The sequence below is a fragment of the Vanacampus margaritifer genome, chromosome 6 (assembly GCF_051991255.1).
Source record: "Vanacampus margaritifer isolate UIUO_Vmar chromosome 6, RoL_Vmar_1.0, whole genome shotgun sequence".
Taxonomy (NCBI): Eukaryota; Metazoa; Chordata; class Actinopteri; order Syngnathiformes; family Syngnathidae; genus Vanacampus; species Vanacampus margaritifer.
Window position 1 is genome coordinate 6,211,731 of NC_135437.1, and position 16,639 is coordinate 6,228,369.

The window sequence follows — 16,639 nt, forward strand, 5'->3', positions numbered from 1 at the left end:
GCTTGAGTAAACAATAGGCTTTACACAATCAGGATTCAATGTTTACATCTCTTATTTTAATTTTTTAAGGTTTGAAATTATTTTATTTTTAACACACCAGTGCGCGCGTGCACATAGCAAAACTGGCTAGTTTATTTAATTGTCAAAGTGCATTTTTTGTATTCCCCACAGCTATGAAAATGGTGGATGACGTGATGATGCGGTGCAACGTTTCCCATGAGTTTCCACAGCTTTAATAGGGTTGTAATAGCATCCACAGCAGCATTTTTTGAGCGCGGAGGAAGAAGACACAGTGTTGTTTAACTTGATTGACTAGTTTTGCAGATGGAACGGATTTACTACTGACAGAGACGTCAAAATTAAATAAAAATTATACAAATACTGTAGTTAGTTCTTTTATTTGACGTGAATAAAATGCTTTTCAGTCAAAAAACTTCCGCAAAGCCTTTCCGTATCCACTTTCGACGGTACGCAATGACGCTAAAAATAGATTTACATTAGCACCGAACAGAACAGAACAACTTCTCAGTGAACGAGGTTGTTTTTACTCTAATGTCCTATTTCGCGAATCCGATCAATGACATCATTGATTGATCGGGCAAATTATGACATTACAGGCGATCACCGATCATGCATAAAATGTCAATTATCGGCCAATTACGATTAGGGATGTAACGATATCCAAACATCACAATACGATATTATCACGATATGAAGGCCACAATACAATAATTATCACAATATTGTGGGGAGGTTGGCGATGCAAAAAAAGTCACAATATGGGGGGAAAAAAGAGCTCATACTAAAAAAAACATCCATACAATATTGTGCTTTTGTACATTACAGCAATGAAAAATATTATAATATATATATATATATATATATATATATATATATATATATATATATATATATATATATATATATATATATATATATATATATATATATATATATATATATGCAAGCACACATTGAATTCCTACACATATTGTTCACAAGCATACTACGTTCCCCTTTATCTGACCATTAGCATGAATTTTAAACAAAGAGCCAAAACATGCCTTGTGAAAATTAAACTGCATTTTAAAAAAAAACTAGCCACCAGAGGGTGCTAGAACTGCACAAATGGAAATCAAACAGACTTTAAAAAATGATGTGCTGCTTTTAACATTGTGAGATGATGGCGACGATATATTGTGGCAGTTTTAATGTCACGATATTGCCATTATCGTTACATCTCTAATCACGATAAAGCCGATCACATCAGTGTAAAGTCTAGTAAACACATTATCCATAAACATTCTATATAAACTAATAAATTACACACACAATATGCATCACTTGTTCACCTTAAGCAACTGATAGGGCAAAAATTTTACATTTCAGTCTTAACTCAGGTGCCTGAATATAGCAGAAAGGCACACATATTTTTGCTTCAAGCAGATATCTCTTATACATTAACTCATTTCCAAAAATGTACAAGAACTATCTATTTGCACAACAAAGTGATGTACTCTCTCTAAAAAAGTACATCATTACTGCACATCAAAACCACTGTGCCAACATAAGACATTCAAGTTTATAAGACACTAATATTAACTTAGGGCAAAAAATACTTGACGGGTCTAGTGAAATGATGTCACTTTTTATTTTATTGATGATTTGCTGTCATCACCAGCGTTCTTAAGTATGTAGCAGGAGATAATGTGGACAAAGCCATGACCACAGAGGGGCCAGACAAGACCAACAGAGGATGTGTTCAATTTGATTTGCCACCTGAATGGCCGCTCTCTTATTCTCCAGATCATGGGCTCTGCTTCGGCTAGTAACAGCAATTAGTATGCTCAGCAAAAATTTGCCAAAGAAGACGGTGGCAAGAATACAATGGTGAGATACAGCCCCACTGGTAATCATTTGAATGAAAACTGATGGACCCGCCATGTATTTATTTCTGTGTATAAGCAATGATTCTGTGGCTAGAAAATTCTTAGTCTCTCTCTGACATCATACATGGTCTGCCTATGACCATGCAGGACTTTTTACCCCACTGACTAAAGGACAGACAAGGATTTTCACCTAACTAAGCTTTTCTCTTCTGTCCCCTGATCCACTTTCAGTCATTTCTTTCCCACCCTTGCTTTTTTTCCTCTCCGCCCCTCACAGCTACACCAGATGCCTGCCTGTCTCCTGCTCCGTTTTAACATAACCATACAAGGAAAAAAAACATAAGGCACAGTGTCAGGAAGTTTCCCTTAGTTGCCATGCTATCTTTTTTTTTCTGCTGCTCTACTTCTTCAGATTCTCCTCCTTTTCACCTTGATTATTTTTAGCATGACACGGTTCAAATAATGTGTCTTTGAATGGCCATGGAATTTCATTTAAAGCATATTTCACTAAAATCATTAAAACTTGTAAAGTTTGTAAATTACAGTTCCAGTAACCTTCACAACGTATAACCTTTCAATCATTGTTGAATAGTCTCTGGTCACAAAATGTGAAAATGTTCCAAATAAAATTGAGACTGTACACCACAAAGAAAGAAACTCTTTGTCAGACAGAAGAATGACTATAAAATACAAAGTACTAGTCAGATGCAATTGGGGTTTAAAGAATGCTTTGGCTCACCTGTACAGTCTTCTTTATACGCTGTGATGGTCCAGGGTAGTCCTTGGAGTAAAGATCAGTCAGAAAGAGGGAGTTAATAAGCGTTGATTTTCCAAGCCCAGACTCACCTATGGACACACAAAGGCAAGTTGTAAGACTAAGGTGTAAGACTAAGGAACTATTTTGAAGACATGAATGCGCAATATTGAAAAACCTCGGGTGCAAAGTCAACAATGGCAACAACTTAGAGAAAGCTGCCATGAATTTATTGCTGTAATACTGAGGTTGTAAACAGAAAGAAAGTTTTTTAATATTTCACCTTTATACACTACCACAGTGGCTTTAAAGTGGATTAATTCAAAGGGTTTCACAAAAATATGGCTTTAAAATTCTGGAATTTTAAGTAGAATAAGTCAAATTATCCGGTGATGAAAAATATTTGGACATTTGACATCATTTTAAATAAAACCATATTATTTTTTAAATACTTGGATGGAAATCCTACGCTGCCATAATGTGCTATATGGAGCACATGCTTGACATCACCTAATTTTGGCTTTACTTGCTGGTGATGTTTCGCTAGGCCTTCACTACAGTCACTTTCACTAATTGCTTGTCTGTGGGTCTAAATGCTTGCACTTTTTATATCCACTGTATATGATATGCTTGAACATTTTGATGTTAAAATATACTCTTTAATTCTCTTATGCCAGTTTTACTGTAATCTTCAACTGTGAATATCTATTATGTAGAGACTGCGTGGGTAAATCTTCTTTTCATTTCCTCCAGATGATCTTACATATCTTGATTTCTTGACGGCAAAGTGTGATAACAGGTGCTAATGAATACTTTCAGTGTATGAATGTGTTTTGATAGGTGTGTGTTTTGTTTGTTAAATTTAAGGCATGTGGGAGGGGTAGAGCTGTTTAAAAAAGGTTTATGTAAGGTCTCTTATTAAAGCTCTATTTTTGACTATTGCCGGTGGGTCCCTTTGCGCTGCATCCCTATGGCAATGCTAAGCTAGGAGGGTCAAAGCAACAAATTCCATATATCTGGATAAAAAGAAAGGAAAAAGGCCAAGGATGCAAGTACATTTTGTTGAATACGCCATACAACCACTTACAAAGGAACTTGAAGTAACCTTTCACAGGAACATTCTTTTTTTAGGGGGGCGCTTTTCTCAAATGGTATGTTGATAGCATACACTTTTGCATTAACCAAAAAAAGTAAAACTAATAAAAATTGGTTGAGAAATGAGTTAGAAGTTATAACTGATTTTCCATGCCCAAGCATGGCCTTTGATGGAAAATTCACCACTGCCAGTCATGGCAGTCAGCTTGACTGCTGCAGCTTATGCTACAGAACAAACGGCAATAGTCCTATCAGGAGCCAGTATTTTGGTTAACTCAAGCTTAGAAACTGTTGTTAGGCTAAAGTTCATGGTGTTTGTTTATGGGAAGTCCTGCGGCTTCCCAGCATAAGTATAGCTCATAATTAGGTAGAATTTTTAGAATGAGTATGAAATTCAAAAAACAGAATCGTCAGCTTTTTATTGGTACCTTTATGTTGGTGATTCTCCATGTGGATATCTTAGACAGTGGCAAGGTAATGAGCTATTGTTTTGCTTTATTTATAGATAATGGCTGACTTCTTTGTGGTGTACCTTTTACTTAATGTGATTTTTGAACACTTCACTGTTTTTATTTCATGAAAATTCAACTTTTAATCAATCTTGGAAAGGGGCCAAAATTTGACCTACTGAGCCATTACTGCTTCGTATCTCGGAGTCGCCCCTGTGCGAGTTCCGACAAATTTTGCTATGGCGGGCCAAATATTAAAGATAGCGTTCGGGTTTTCTATAAAATAGCCCTTTGTATGGCTCCTAAGAAAATACCACGTGATTGACCTGAAAGCCCTGGAAAGTGTCATGATTCTGGCAGCATTCACAAAGTTCTCACTGGTGGGACTGGCATTGCGCCATCGCATACTGCATTTGTTATTCGTAATAGAGACGAATGAATTATTTTTCCTCAGTTCACAGGACTGCCTCCAACTCTAAGACAGGAAACACAAAACACAGATGGGCTGCGTGTTTATTTGGGAGTAGGGTAACTGCTGAATGACCTGTGTGCTCATCTGACTGTTTGCTTTGATTTGGCTATGTCAGTTGAGAGGTTAGTGTCAAAACTGACGCCAACCTGACAAAACAAACAGCCCAAAATGAAATGAAGATAAAATAAATAAATAACAATGATTTAAATCATGAAGAGGTGGCAGCTAGACTCAAAAACTCAAACCCAAAAAGTCACTGTTGTACCGTTTTAATGGAATCTGTAGAACCATTTATTATTTCAGTTCTGGCAGGTATAAATAAGCCCTCAAAGGGGAATTCAACTCACACTCAGCCTGTATATTTGTGTTGCACACCCCCACAAATAACATCACACACATGCAAGAATGAAGGCAAAGAGATGTCAGCGTGAAATGGGTGTTCAAACAGTGATGCACCTCTTGAGTTGGAGGGGTGGGTTCAGTGCCTTGCTCAATGGCTCAAGTCCGGATGAGCTATTGCCACCCCAATGCTGCCTAACCGATGCATTGAGTTAGCAGCAAAGAAACCATCCTTAACTGTGAGCTTAAGCATTCAGATGTCTCATTGTCTGTAAAAGCTAGCCTATGATTCACTCAGCAAAGGTCATGAAAATATGAACATAGCGCTCTCAGAATTCATTTCAACATGCAGTCTGCTCTGTACAATTACAAAAAGCAGAATGGAATGTTAGAAAGAGCCTTTAGTTAGAAGCTTCTTCGCCTTCACTTTTTTTTTTTTTTTCTTTTTCTGCTGGGAGATCTCAGTATTGATCATTTGAAATGTCATCATCATTGTTCTCCCTTTTTTTTTTTTTTGTATGTGTGTTTGTGCGTGCGTGCGTGCGTGCGTGAGAAAGAAAAAAATAAAAAATAAGAATTCCCATACCGTTCACCTAAACCGAACACTTCAAAATCCAGCCAGAGTCGTGGGGCCGCCAGGAGACCCGAAGGGGGACCAAAGAAAAGAAAGAAGAGCGAAGCCCAGCACCGACCAGACACCACCCACCGGGCCACTAACCTTCACCAACCCCAGAGACATCTAAACTCCAACAAATCAGGGAAACCTCAAGGGCCCAAAGGAGAAACTGAGGAAAGGTAGAAAGGACAGACGAAGCAGAGTGAGATCCACAGACACCAGCCTCCACCGAATCAATGACCTGAGGGAGAAACAAATTGTGTCTGAGTCTCGATAGATGCTGGTGTGGTGGATCTAGCATGCATGAAAATCTCCACCAAAGAGGGGAGCCGTCGACCCCCGCCAGGACAGAGCAAGCGCAACACCTCAGGGCCCCCCAGGCCGCGGCCAGGCACACGGACAGGCGACCGCAGCACTGCTCCATACTGCGGCCTGCCCCAACCGATGCCCCCCCCCCAGTTGTGTGGTGCATTAAAATTTGGAGGGGAGCTGCAGGGCGTCTCCACCCCACCCCACTCCCCCCCAAAGTGTGTTATGTGCCCTAAAATGTATTGTGCAAAACTAGTGCAGTGAGTTAAGAGGAGCGACCAGCTGGGCCCCCCCCAACCGGGCGGGGGGGGGAGGCGCACCCGCCCACCAAAACCCCCACCCACACCACCGGGACCCCGGCGGGGCTCGCCCCCCGGATACCGGGACCCCCCGAAGTGCCCGGAGGCCCACCGGAGCGGGGCGGGCACAACACCAACCCCAACCACCCCCCCGCCCCCGGAGCGCCGAGACCCGGGCCACGGATGGAACCCCCAGCCTAGGGGAGGGGGAGGAGGGCGGACAGGGGAGGGGGAGGGGACGGGGCTTCTTCGCCTTCACTAAGATTAGACTTAGATTGTTATCGGCCAAAACTTTTTGCACCAAAAAAATAATACTGCACCACCTCCATCCGTGTACATTCCTGCTTCAATTATATCAGTTTCATCCATGCATTTTTTCTTAAACTTACTCTGTTCTGAGAGACAGTGAAGCTAAGGCTTATTCCAGCTTACTATGGGTGAGATGGCCGGAACACTCTGGACCGATGACACACTGCACACAATTTTAAATTTGTTACCAATTCAGCTACTAATCCAATTTTTCGTGGATTGGGGGTGAGACCGGTCCTAAAGTCTAGTTGCCAAAATGAGATGAATATTAAACAGTTAACATAAAAAAATAATCATAATGCATATATTTTTAAGCAGACATTTATACAATACATAGCAACAGGGAAAAGAGCAAACACAGAAACAAATCTCAAACTAATCAGAGCGACAAGTCAATTTGGCCTATTTCTCCTCTTTGTGCCCTAGTTCTGTCGCATTTCAGCTCATTCATTCATTAACTAAAAATCAATGAGGTTGTTTTCGATGGCGGTGGACTTAGAAAATCTTTATTTTTCCTGAAGGTCAATTTTGATTGCACCTAATGACATCATAGAGTGAGCACCCGCTCGCTTTCTCGGTTTGGGAGGGGCTGGTGCTTGGAGAGTAGAATGACCTAGAATTTCTCATGGAGGGGCAAATGGAGGAAAACACCACTTTGGTGATGTTTTTGGTGAGGAATTAGCATTTTAACATGGCTAAAAGCTCCAAAAAGTTACTTTTTCACATTACTGTCCCTTTAATTACCAGTCTCAAAGGTCTCAAAGGTCTTCACAGGCCCACAGTTGACAACAACTAGCAGTGCAATATATGCTGAAATCCATCGTCCACGTGATGAAAAAAAAAATGCTAATTTATAATAATTTTTGTATTTTAGTAAGGCCACAGGTCTGCAGAAGGTGACCACCTCACATGCCAGTGATGTAAGCGCCTTTGTGCGAGATCCCTTTGCCATGTGAATTTGTGATGTGAATGATATGGACTAATAGAGCATGAGCCAAGAGAAAATATTCTTCTCTTAACCACTTAACCTACTATATGAGTATTCCTGGAGCAGACGTACTTATGTTTGCAATGAAGTGTATTGTTACTATTAACAACAGTGCATAAAAGGTGAAGCCAGTCAGGGTTCGTGCATTTGCACCCTTCAAATTCTACTTCCAAGCCGTACTAATTAGTACCAAGCACAAACATGTACCGGTACTCTCTTTCACATCATGCAGGGACATTAGGGTTTGAATCAATGGTACCAACAAATATCTGTAGTGACATCGGAGCATAAGAGATTGACTGTTAGAAAAGATAATTCTCCTTTGTCGAGGACACATGGGACAAAGCAAAACAGTGGACAAAGGTAATTATCCCGCAGAAGAATAATTATCCCACATCAACTCAAAACTTGGCCCAAACCTGACCACACATAACGTACTTTAAAATTGAAGACAAAGTGAGTGTCGGCTGTGATCCGCTTAGCTTGAGAATGAATCAGAATCGGCACGTGCCGGGCCACAGCATGCATGTGTATCTCAAAATAGCAGCTGCGAAATAAGAATATAAAAAATGAGGGGAAGAAACTTCCCTGAAGTGGTTTTGAATTAGCAAGCAGAAACAGATCAACGGTGTTGTTGCATATATTATAAATACATCATGGCTTGAAATAAGCGGATCCGCACTGCAGTTTATAACATTTTCATTTTGTGCCTCATGAAAACATTAAAAAGCAAAACTGAGAATCACAGATTTTAAAGATCATCCAATAATTGAAATGTGGAGAGAGTCCCAAAAATCTTTTCTGGGACATGGCGCAACATCCATCCTGTAGACCTATCCATCCTCGCTGCTTTCCATTGTTCAAGCAAAATCAAGGCAAACTCAGTGCTGCTTAGGCCAAACCAACTAGATAGTAACAAGCGTTGGCTGGCTGGCTAGGATGACTGAACACGTTGCGCAGTGCTTCAAAGTCGGCAAATTACCTACATTTCTCACAAAGAGGTGACGACGAGTAATTAACAGAAGACAGCGAAGCCTTGTTAACTGCTTAGCAATCATGACATGGAATCGTGAAACACTGGAATTACGGTATACGCCATCACAACTAAAAAGAAAACCTCTTCCGTAGTCAGAAACTGAAGTTTTGTCCAACAGAGACTCAATCCCTGCCATCAACACGGGGTACATTATATGTTTAAAACCAGGTGTGTCATGTGTTACAAAGCAATCAGCAGCCTATGCTTGAACTGCTTCCATCTGTACTGCCTGACGCGTTGGGCTCCGTCACTCCTTTTTTGGGCCACTTTGAATAACTGAAAGGCACATTTGAACAACGCTCTGAGTTTACCAACAGTCGGACTGAAGCGGTGCACGCTCGTAGTGTATTTCCGAAAGCACCCACATTGAAGGAACTGTCATTTGTTACCATGTCTTTTGTTATGAAGGGTTTTAGAGGCATTTTAAGTGCTCAATCCATGTTTATGTGAACATTCCACAAAGATGGTGGTTACTTGTCACATTACTGCTACCATCTTCATTCATAAAAGGAATATAACTCACCCCATTCTAAATTTCTTTAGGCAATCAAGAAAAACAAATCTAGAACATGGTACAAGTAAGGTCTTGATACTCTGTTCTATTGAGATTTGTGCATTGGCAATGGATCTCACTAATGCTCTCCAGGATTTTCTGTCATAACTGCCAGCTGGACAAAGACACAGGAAGCAGATTTCCCCACTCCCATAATGGCAAAGTGAGAGGAAGAAGAGTTGGATAGCGGAAACACAAAAATCAGAGGACTGAAGAAAATAAAACATCAGCGGAACAGTTTGGGACCACATTCCATTTTAGGGTGTGACCAAGTTAACCAAAGCAGCTTCATTCCATTGTTTCTTTCCCCATACAACTTGGGGGATGCTTGGTTCAGGAGGTGGTTGAGTGGTCAATTAGGGTTCCAATTCCTGTTTCCTTTGTGTCTTTTCAAAGTTAAGCCTAGAGCAAGACGACAAACTACCAATTTCTACATTTCATCAGTGGCAAATTTGTCATGCGTTAACTTTAGACATAAGATACAATATGCATGACAATGCTTGGTAATTACGCTATTTAAGAGTGGTCTTTGTAATGTCCAATATAAGACTGTCACAAACAAATCTTTTTCGTTGATTCTTATGATTACTCAGGTAATCTCCCCTCAACCCCAACACACCCAAATCCATGCGAGAGAAACCACAAACAGGATCCATTAGGTCAGGGATGGTGAATGGTGATATTGCTTCAAATTATTGCACATGAGATTTTCATTCACGCCAATGACCAAGCCCTGAATTAAAGGTGTATTGAAGGATGTTTTGTTGCTGCGTCGTCCGGGTGGATCATCTTAACGATTGGTTCTCGATCTCGTCAATCAATCTGACATCTCGACGCCGTGCGTGCACGTTCCTAGCTGCGCATGCGCACTTAGAGTGTTTGTAGCTTGTAGCTGGTGAGCTTCGGACTCAGCCATTCATTGTTGGATCTCCACCGATCCCACCGCATACTTTGAAAATGGCGGAAAGCCGCAAGAGGACATCCGTCTATGAAACGAGGCCGGCCGTAGAGACTGATGAAGATGAAGATGAGCTTGCACGTTCCTGACAGCGTTTTCCCTGGATGAGCTGAAGCGCTGGTAGGCTGGTCTTCCGCGTACGCATTTTTAAAAAAAGTGATAGATGAACGTTTAGCTTCTCCTTTTCGAGAAAATCCTTGAATACAACTTTAACTCAAATCGCTTACTTATTGTACTTTTTCTGAAAGACACTTCATAGACTAACATATGAAAAATCCAATTTGATCAAAATGTTAAATGGAGTGCACTTAAACAGCGCTTTATTTTCATCATACATTTACTAAGCCTGACATATTCACTTGTCTCATTCAAACATATTGAGTTGTCTAAGCATACGCTGGCCTTTGATGCAGAATACCGACCGCACGGAAAGGTTTTTCAAATAACTTACTTTATGCTCCAGGATCCCGCACCATCAACCTGATCTTGTTTTTGTCTTTGGTCCCGTTTTAAATCCATCCACCTCATGAGTACTCGCTCATTGTAGCTTCGTCCTTGCTAATGCTACTAGCTAATGCTAATACTAAGCAAGTGTATTTCTAACCTCCTCCACAGAGTCCTCGTTTGCAAAGTCCATTTCATCTGTTGTTAAGTGCATTTGTGGCCAACGGTGGAATCTGGGTCGGTTATTGCACTTTGGTGGTGTAAAACCATAGTAATAGTCCTCACGGCAAATGCTGGATGGTTTAGCTTGCATGCTACTTAGAGGAGTCTTGCTCTAATGGTGTTTATAACATAGATGCCACCTTGTCTTGTTTCTGACGCATATGTAGCCGCCCTCTTGCGTGTGTTTGGCTCCAATAAATGCTTTAGAACTCTTAATTTTTTTTTGCGATTTTGACACGGATTGTTTGTAAAGATGTAATAAAGTTAAGCCAGAATGTACATGAGCAGTCTAATTAACAATATCAATCAAGTCTGTCTGACATGACGGGAGGCAATGAGACCAGTCCAATGGCCAATACAGCCCTGAACCAGTCTTTATTTTAAATTAAACTGGGTTGTACACCTTTCGGTCCCTGTTGCGGGGTTTTCTTTATGCTCTGCCCCTACCCCGCCGGGCATCACATGAAACTTATTAGATATTTATTTAATTTGTTTTAGCACACAAGGCATTTAAATCTGATTTAGTTCTCACTTTACATTTGATTATGGTCCTACTTTGTCCACTGATAAATAATGCTACAAGTGTGTCATTATTAATGAAACACAAACTTTCCGTCAAGTGACCTCTGAAGCGCATGAACAGCGCTTTATTAAGGGGCCCGTAAACTATGCCCATATTTGGTCACATGTTAACACTGCATGTTAACGCTCAAATGATGATTAATCAAATTAATTTGATTTATTGTCCAGCCCTAAATAAAAAAATAAAAAAAAGACAAATAATAATTGTAAAAATTGAACAAATAAAATTCTTTTTTTTTTTACAGTTTTAATGTGTGCAAAGATGCAATGCAGCAAAGGTGTGGCTGAAGCAGAAATAACATGCAAGTGAATTTAATATGTTCAAGAATAAAATTTAGTTTTGAAATCAATATTTTGTTATTAATCATGATTTTAGTATCAATAAAAACAATCGCAATTACTATTTTTTCCCATGATTGCCCAGCCCGATGTATTGTACAATGTTTACCTAGGCTCCATGCTCCTCAAGCAGTGCTGTAGATGACTATCTATTTCAGGGATGTGATTTGACCAAAGTGAAATTATCTGAAAATTTAGCCGGGGGTCTGGGGGCCGCTGGCACCCAGCTAGGTCCAGGGCAGTGCCCAGTGGGGGGGGGGGGGGGGGGGGGGGGGTCATGAACAAATAATTATATCATGACCAAATGAAAAGTAACTCATATTAGAGCATACCACAAATGTCTTTGTTATAGCAGAAGATGTTATCTGTCGGAGTCATGTGCATACACAATGAACTACTAAAAAAAAAAAAAATCGATTTTTTTTTGGGGGGGGGGATAAAAAAAGCGGAATTCCGCGAATTAGCGGAAAAATCACATCCCTGCTATTTGCATGTGATGTAAACAAGCTACCACAAATTATCAGCGGAGTTGCAATTGTAGTAGTAAGTCACTCTTATCACACAAAACTCACTAAATCATACTCTCTTGCATGCACACTGCACCGACTTCTTTTAATGAACTCGCTCAAAAGTAACCAATGTCACATTGCTTAATCCAACTGTTACATTATTGTAACTGGTGGATTGAGCGTGAATCAATTAGTCAGGATGACATAGAAGAAAGGTGACTGTTGTGTTATCATCTCGGCTGTAGTGTAACAACAGAGCTAACTCAATACCCAACCTTCATCAAAATAATAATGTAAATAATCTTCTTCTTTTCCTTTCGGCTTTTCCCTTCAGGGGTCGCCACAGCGAATCAGTTGCCTCCATCTAACCCTGTCCTCTGCATCCTGTGCTCTTACATCAACTACCTTCATGTCCTCTTTAACTACATCCATAAACCTCCTCTTTGGTCTTCCTCTAGGCCTCCTGCCTGGCATTTGGAAACTCGTCATCCTTCTGCCAATATACTCACTATCTCTCCTCTGGACATGTCCAAACAATCTCAGTCTGGCCTCTCTGACTTTATCTCCAAAGCCTCTAACATGTGATGTCCCTCTGATGTACTCATTCCTGATCTTATCCAACCTGGTCACTCCCAAAGAGAACCTCAGCATCTTCCTCTCTGCCACCTCCAGCTTTGCCTTTTGTCTTTTCCTCAGTGGCACTGTCTCCAGACCAAACAATATCCAGGTCCAGAGAGTAAAAACCCCATTACAGTTTGGCTTTAGCCACAGGTTCGACTCAACTGACAGGTACGGGAGCTCGTTAAATAAATCTGCTGGTTGAGAAGAACATGTGGACTCTCCAGCTCAGACAAGTGATATCTTCGTAAATTATTATGAGTGGATGATTTGCAGCAAAGCCACACTGGGCCAGAAACCAATGCATGATTGTTTTTTGTTTGTTTTTTTACTGTCAACTCCTCACCTTGAGCAGATGAATGTACTGAATGCCTCAAATATTTGGAGTCCTTTCAACTAGTGTTGATGACCCACCAACACAACACACACCTTAAAAGCATGCCGGGAAGAGTAGACAAGTGTAAAATATTTCTCACTTACCAACAACCATTAATGTAAACTCGAAGCCTCTTTTAACGGACTTCCGATAGACCTGGTTGGGAAGATTAGCGAATCCCACATAGCCCTCCAGGTTCCGCTGCTGATACACAAAAGACACAAACACATTTATTTAATGGAAGTAACGCAGTACAGAAATTATCTACACGTGAACGTTTTTTATTTGCCATAAAATATCATCAATAAACCATTATTGATGCAAGAAAATTGTTAGACATACGCGTATACAAAGGCTTGTTTTTGACTCGTTGCATCTGTGAAACGAGTCAAAACAATCCTGTTTGAAATGAACCTGCAATTAGAATTGCTGTGTCTTGCAGAAACAATGCGACTTTGAACTAAAGAGCTCCTGGCAATGCACAGATGAAAGAGGTGAAGGGACAGACCTGGGAGAAGAAAGATTAGGGGTTGCTGATGCAATGAAATGAATAGAAGGAATTCAATAGTGACAAAAACATTTACACCAATACATGCAGAGGAGTAAAACGAACACAACATGTAACATCCCATTGTGTAAATATCCTACATTTTGAATAATCTCCATGTGCTGTGATGAAGGTCTCAGGTCAATAGCGGCTGCTATCTGTCCGATCAGTGGGGTATTGCCCAGCTCCGCTTCCCTTCTGTATGACTCCCTATCTAGCATTGTACTCCCAAATGACCCCCTGCTGCACCCACCACCCCCGCCTGCCAAACTGTCCTACACGCTAGGAGTGGCAAAAACAATTGATTGCTGGATTGCCCCGTCTCTGACCAACCTTTCAGGCTCTGCCACGCATAGTGTGAACTGTGAATGGGAAAATGCAGTTCTGCACTCAAATGATAGACAAAGTTTCATAACATGCAGTCAAACTAAAAAATAATGACAAATAAATAAATAATTGGAAACCAACCAGTGACCAGTGAGATGCACTTGTGGTCACCGTCAGTAACACAATCCTAAAGGCATTCAAGTAAAATACAGTTACTTTTATGTTGCCATCAGAGTTTTGTAGTATCTGAAAACAGTTGCTTTGAAGACTTTTACTCTTCCTTCATCTCACTCTCCCCCATTACAGTCACTCAAACTGAAGCCTCTTTAAGTCTGAGTAAGAGTCAGGTGACTCACTTAAAATCAGGATGATTTTCAGTTTTTTGGAGCCTGTACAAAGTGGATGCACAGCAGGCTAAACTGGTTAAGAAGGCCTGGCGTCTGAATTTTGTCAGCACAGCCACACTGTACATGCTAAAACAAGTGTTACATCCATTAACGTTGCACTACAATAGACATCAACATCCACAGACATCCAACAATGTCCATTATGGACAGAAACACTGCATTCGAAAAACAGGACTCAATCCATCTGCCTTGTCAATATCCTCGCAATTCCAATAATCTAGCCTGAAGCATTTAACCGATTCCATATTTGATTGGGCCTCACTCAACTTGTGAGTGTACGTGGGAAGGGAGAGTTGCATACCATTACATAAGAAGCCCTCTTTGATGATCTTCACACTTTCATGCACAGCTCAGATAATATGACAAACTGCATAGAAGAGATTGTTTCCCCAAGTGAACAAAGGGTGAAAGTGGCTTGTAACAAATATTAATGAAACCGTGCATACACACAAAGATGTGTAGAATAACAGATGTGAAGCGAAAAGGGTTTCAGTCTAATATGGTTGCTAAATTTGGATGTTGAGCTTTATATTCGCTTTGTAATGTAGTACACCGGTGGAAAGATATGTAAGAGGAGATGAGAAAGTGAATAAAAAGGCTGGAAAGCTCAGCCATATTCTTCATGTGAACCCTTCCCCCAGTCCAGTCTGGTGATAGTAACTGCTTGGTTCACTGCATTACACACATGACATCACACATATGCACACGAATCCAGTGCTGATTATGCTGCAAGTCCCTCTGTTCAATTTGCATTGGCAGCTTTTAATCATTTCGTGTCGATTCTTAAATAGCATTTTAAAGTAGGAGAAGCATGCAGTTTCTGTGGCGCTTCCGTGCATTCCTAATTTCTGCTACAATGAAAACACATTACCGTACTGCATTAAATGAATTAAAATTAGCCTACCAAATTATATAATACATCCATCCACCCGTCTTCTACAACAATTTCCTTTTATTTAAATAATGCGTTCGCTGTAGTTAAACTAATCCCGATTTATAATGGGAACCTTTAAACACTTTTTTTATTAACTTTCGAAGGCACAGGTAGAGCGATTAAATATGTCAGATTCTGTGTCTTACGTTTTAAGAATGTGTAATTTTAACGAACGACTACGCGTAAACGGCCGAATTCTCAAAGGTATTGAGTGCATGTGAGGGGACGAAGCTAACTGGGGCTGCTAACGTGAGAAACCAGGTTGAATGACAGGATCGAGACTTTGCAAAGAGGGTACAGTTGTTATTTTTTCCTGCAACCATACAACAATTTCAATGTCTACACGTGGCTATTCCGAAGAAATACATGACTTACAGCAATGTTGGGAATCGCAGTTTCTGGTCGCTCGATCATTGTAATGCTGTCACCGCCCAGCTTGCAATGGACAGTCACCGAGGCATACGCCGAAAAGCGTCCAAGAGAATGACGGAATGATAAGAAATGTGCAGATGCTTTTCCCAAGTGTACCTTCGTGACAATAAACTAAACCACGGTGCGTCAAACTAAACAAAAATATATATTTTAATGGCCGCCAAACGAAAATCCTGACACCGCGAGCAGAAGAATCTCAGAGAAGAAAATACGCTGCTTGATTTTGTCCACTACGGCTTTTCCATGAATGTACGCAATACTGTTTCCGTCTGGACACTTCAATATAAGACTAGATTCCGAGGTCAAGTGGCTCTTGAGCGTAAACATTATTGTGTTTGAGTGTTTGATTTAATAAAATAAGCTAATTTCTAGCTACATTTAGGTGTTTACTTAGTACAACAATACCCAATAAAATCGTGTTTTAATAGAGAACATCGCAAGTAACGTTGAAGCCGCGCATTTAAGGTTTTTAACTCTTGTTTTGAAAACAACTTTGGTAAACTTCCTGTGTTGTGTGAATTTTGTTTTAGCAACAGGAAGCCCTAGTTCAGTCCTGAGTGAGCAGTTTTGTGATAGTAGCAAGCGCTTCTTTGTAGGAAGTCATGGGAAATTGTGGCACGCAAATGTTTTAAGTAGGCGAGTTAAATGCTATGACTGTATTTGGTGGAAAAAATGTAGTTATCTGTTAAAAACAGCAATTTCAGTACAGATTCTGTCAAAAATGAAAAGTGCAAACTATGCCATATCCACCCAACGTAAACATGATCAATTAAATATTAGTCAAATTGAGTCCTGAATCCTGTTTTATATTTTTATTTTGGCCTAAAATCGTTTTT

At 40.3% G+C, this 16,639-nt stretch overlaps 1 protein-coding gene across 2 annotated transcripts in view; it reads right to left on the minus strand.

The window, feature by feature from the left end:
• LOC144053342 (septin-7-like) overlaps positions 1-16,040 on the minus strand; it is a 31,886-nt gene extending 15,846 nt beyond the window's left edge. The window contains exons 1-3 of one of the 2 annotated variants that reach the window (XM_077567715.1): positions 15,747-16,040; positions 13,261-13,360; positions 2,629-2,735 (exon numbers count right to left, since the gene is read on the minus strand). In XM_077567715.1, the coding sequence (XP_077423841.1) occupies positions 2,629-2,735; positions 13,261-13,360; positions 15,747-15,785 (246 nt within the window). In that variant the 5' untranslated portion in view covers positions 15,786-16,040. Of the gene's footprint in view, positions 1-2,628; positions 2,736-13,260; positions 13,361-13,804; positions 13,964-15,746 lie in introns of those variants that run through there. The other variant, XM_077567714.1, reaches the window with a different exon arrangement.
• Between the last annotated feature and the right edge of the window lie 599 nt (positions 16,041-16,639).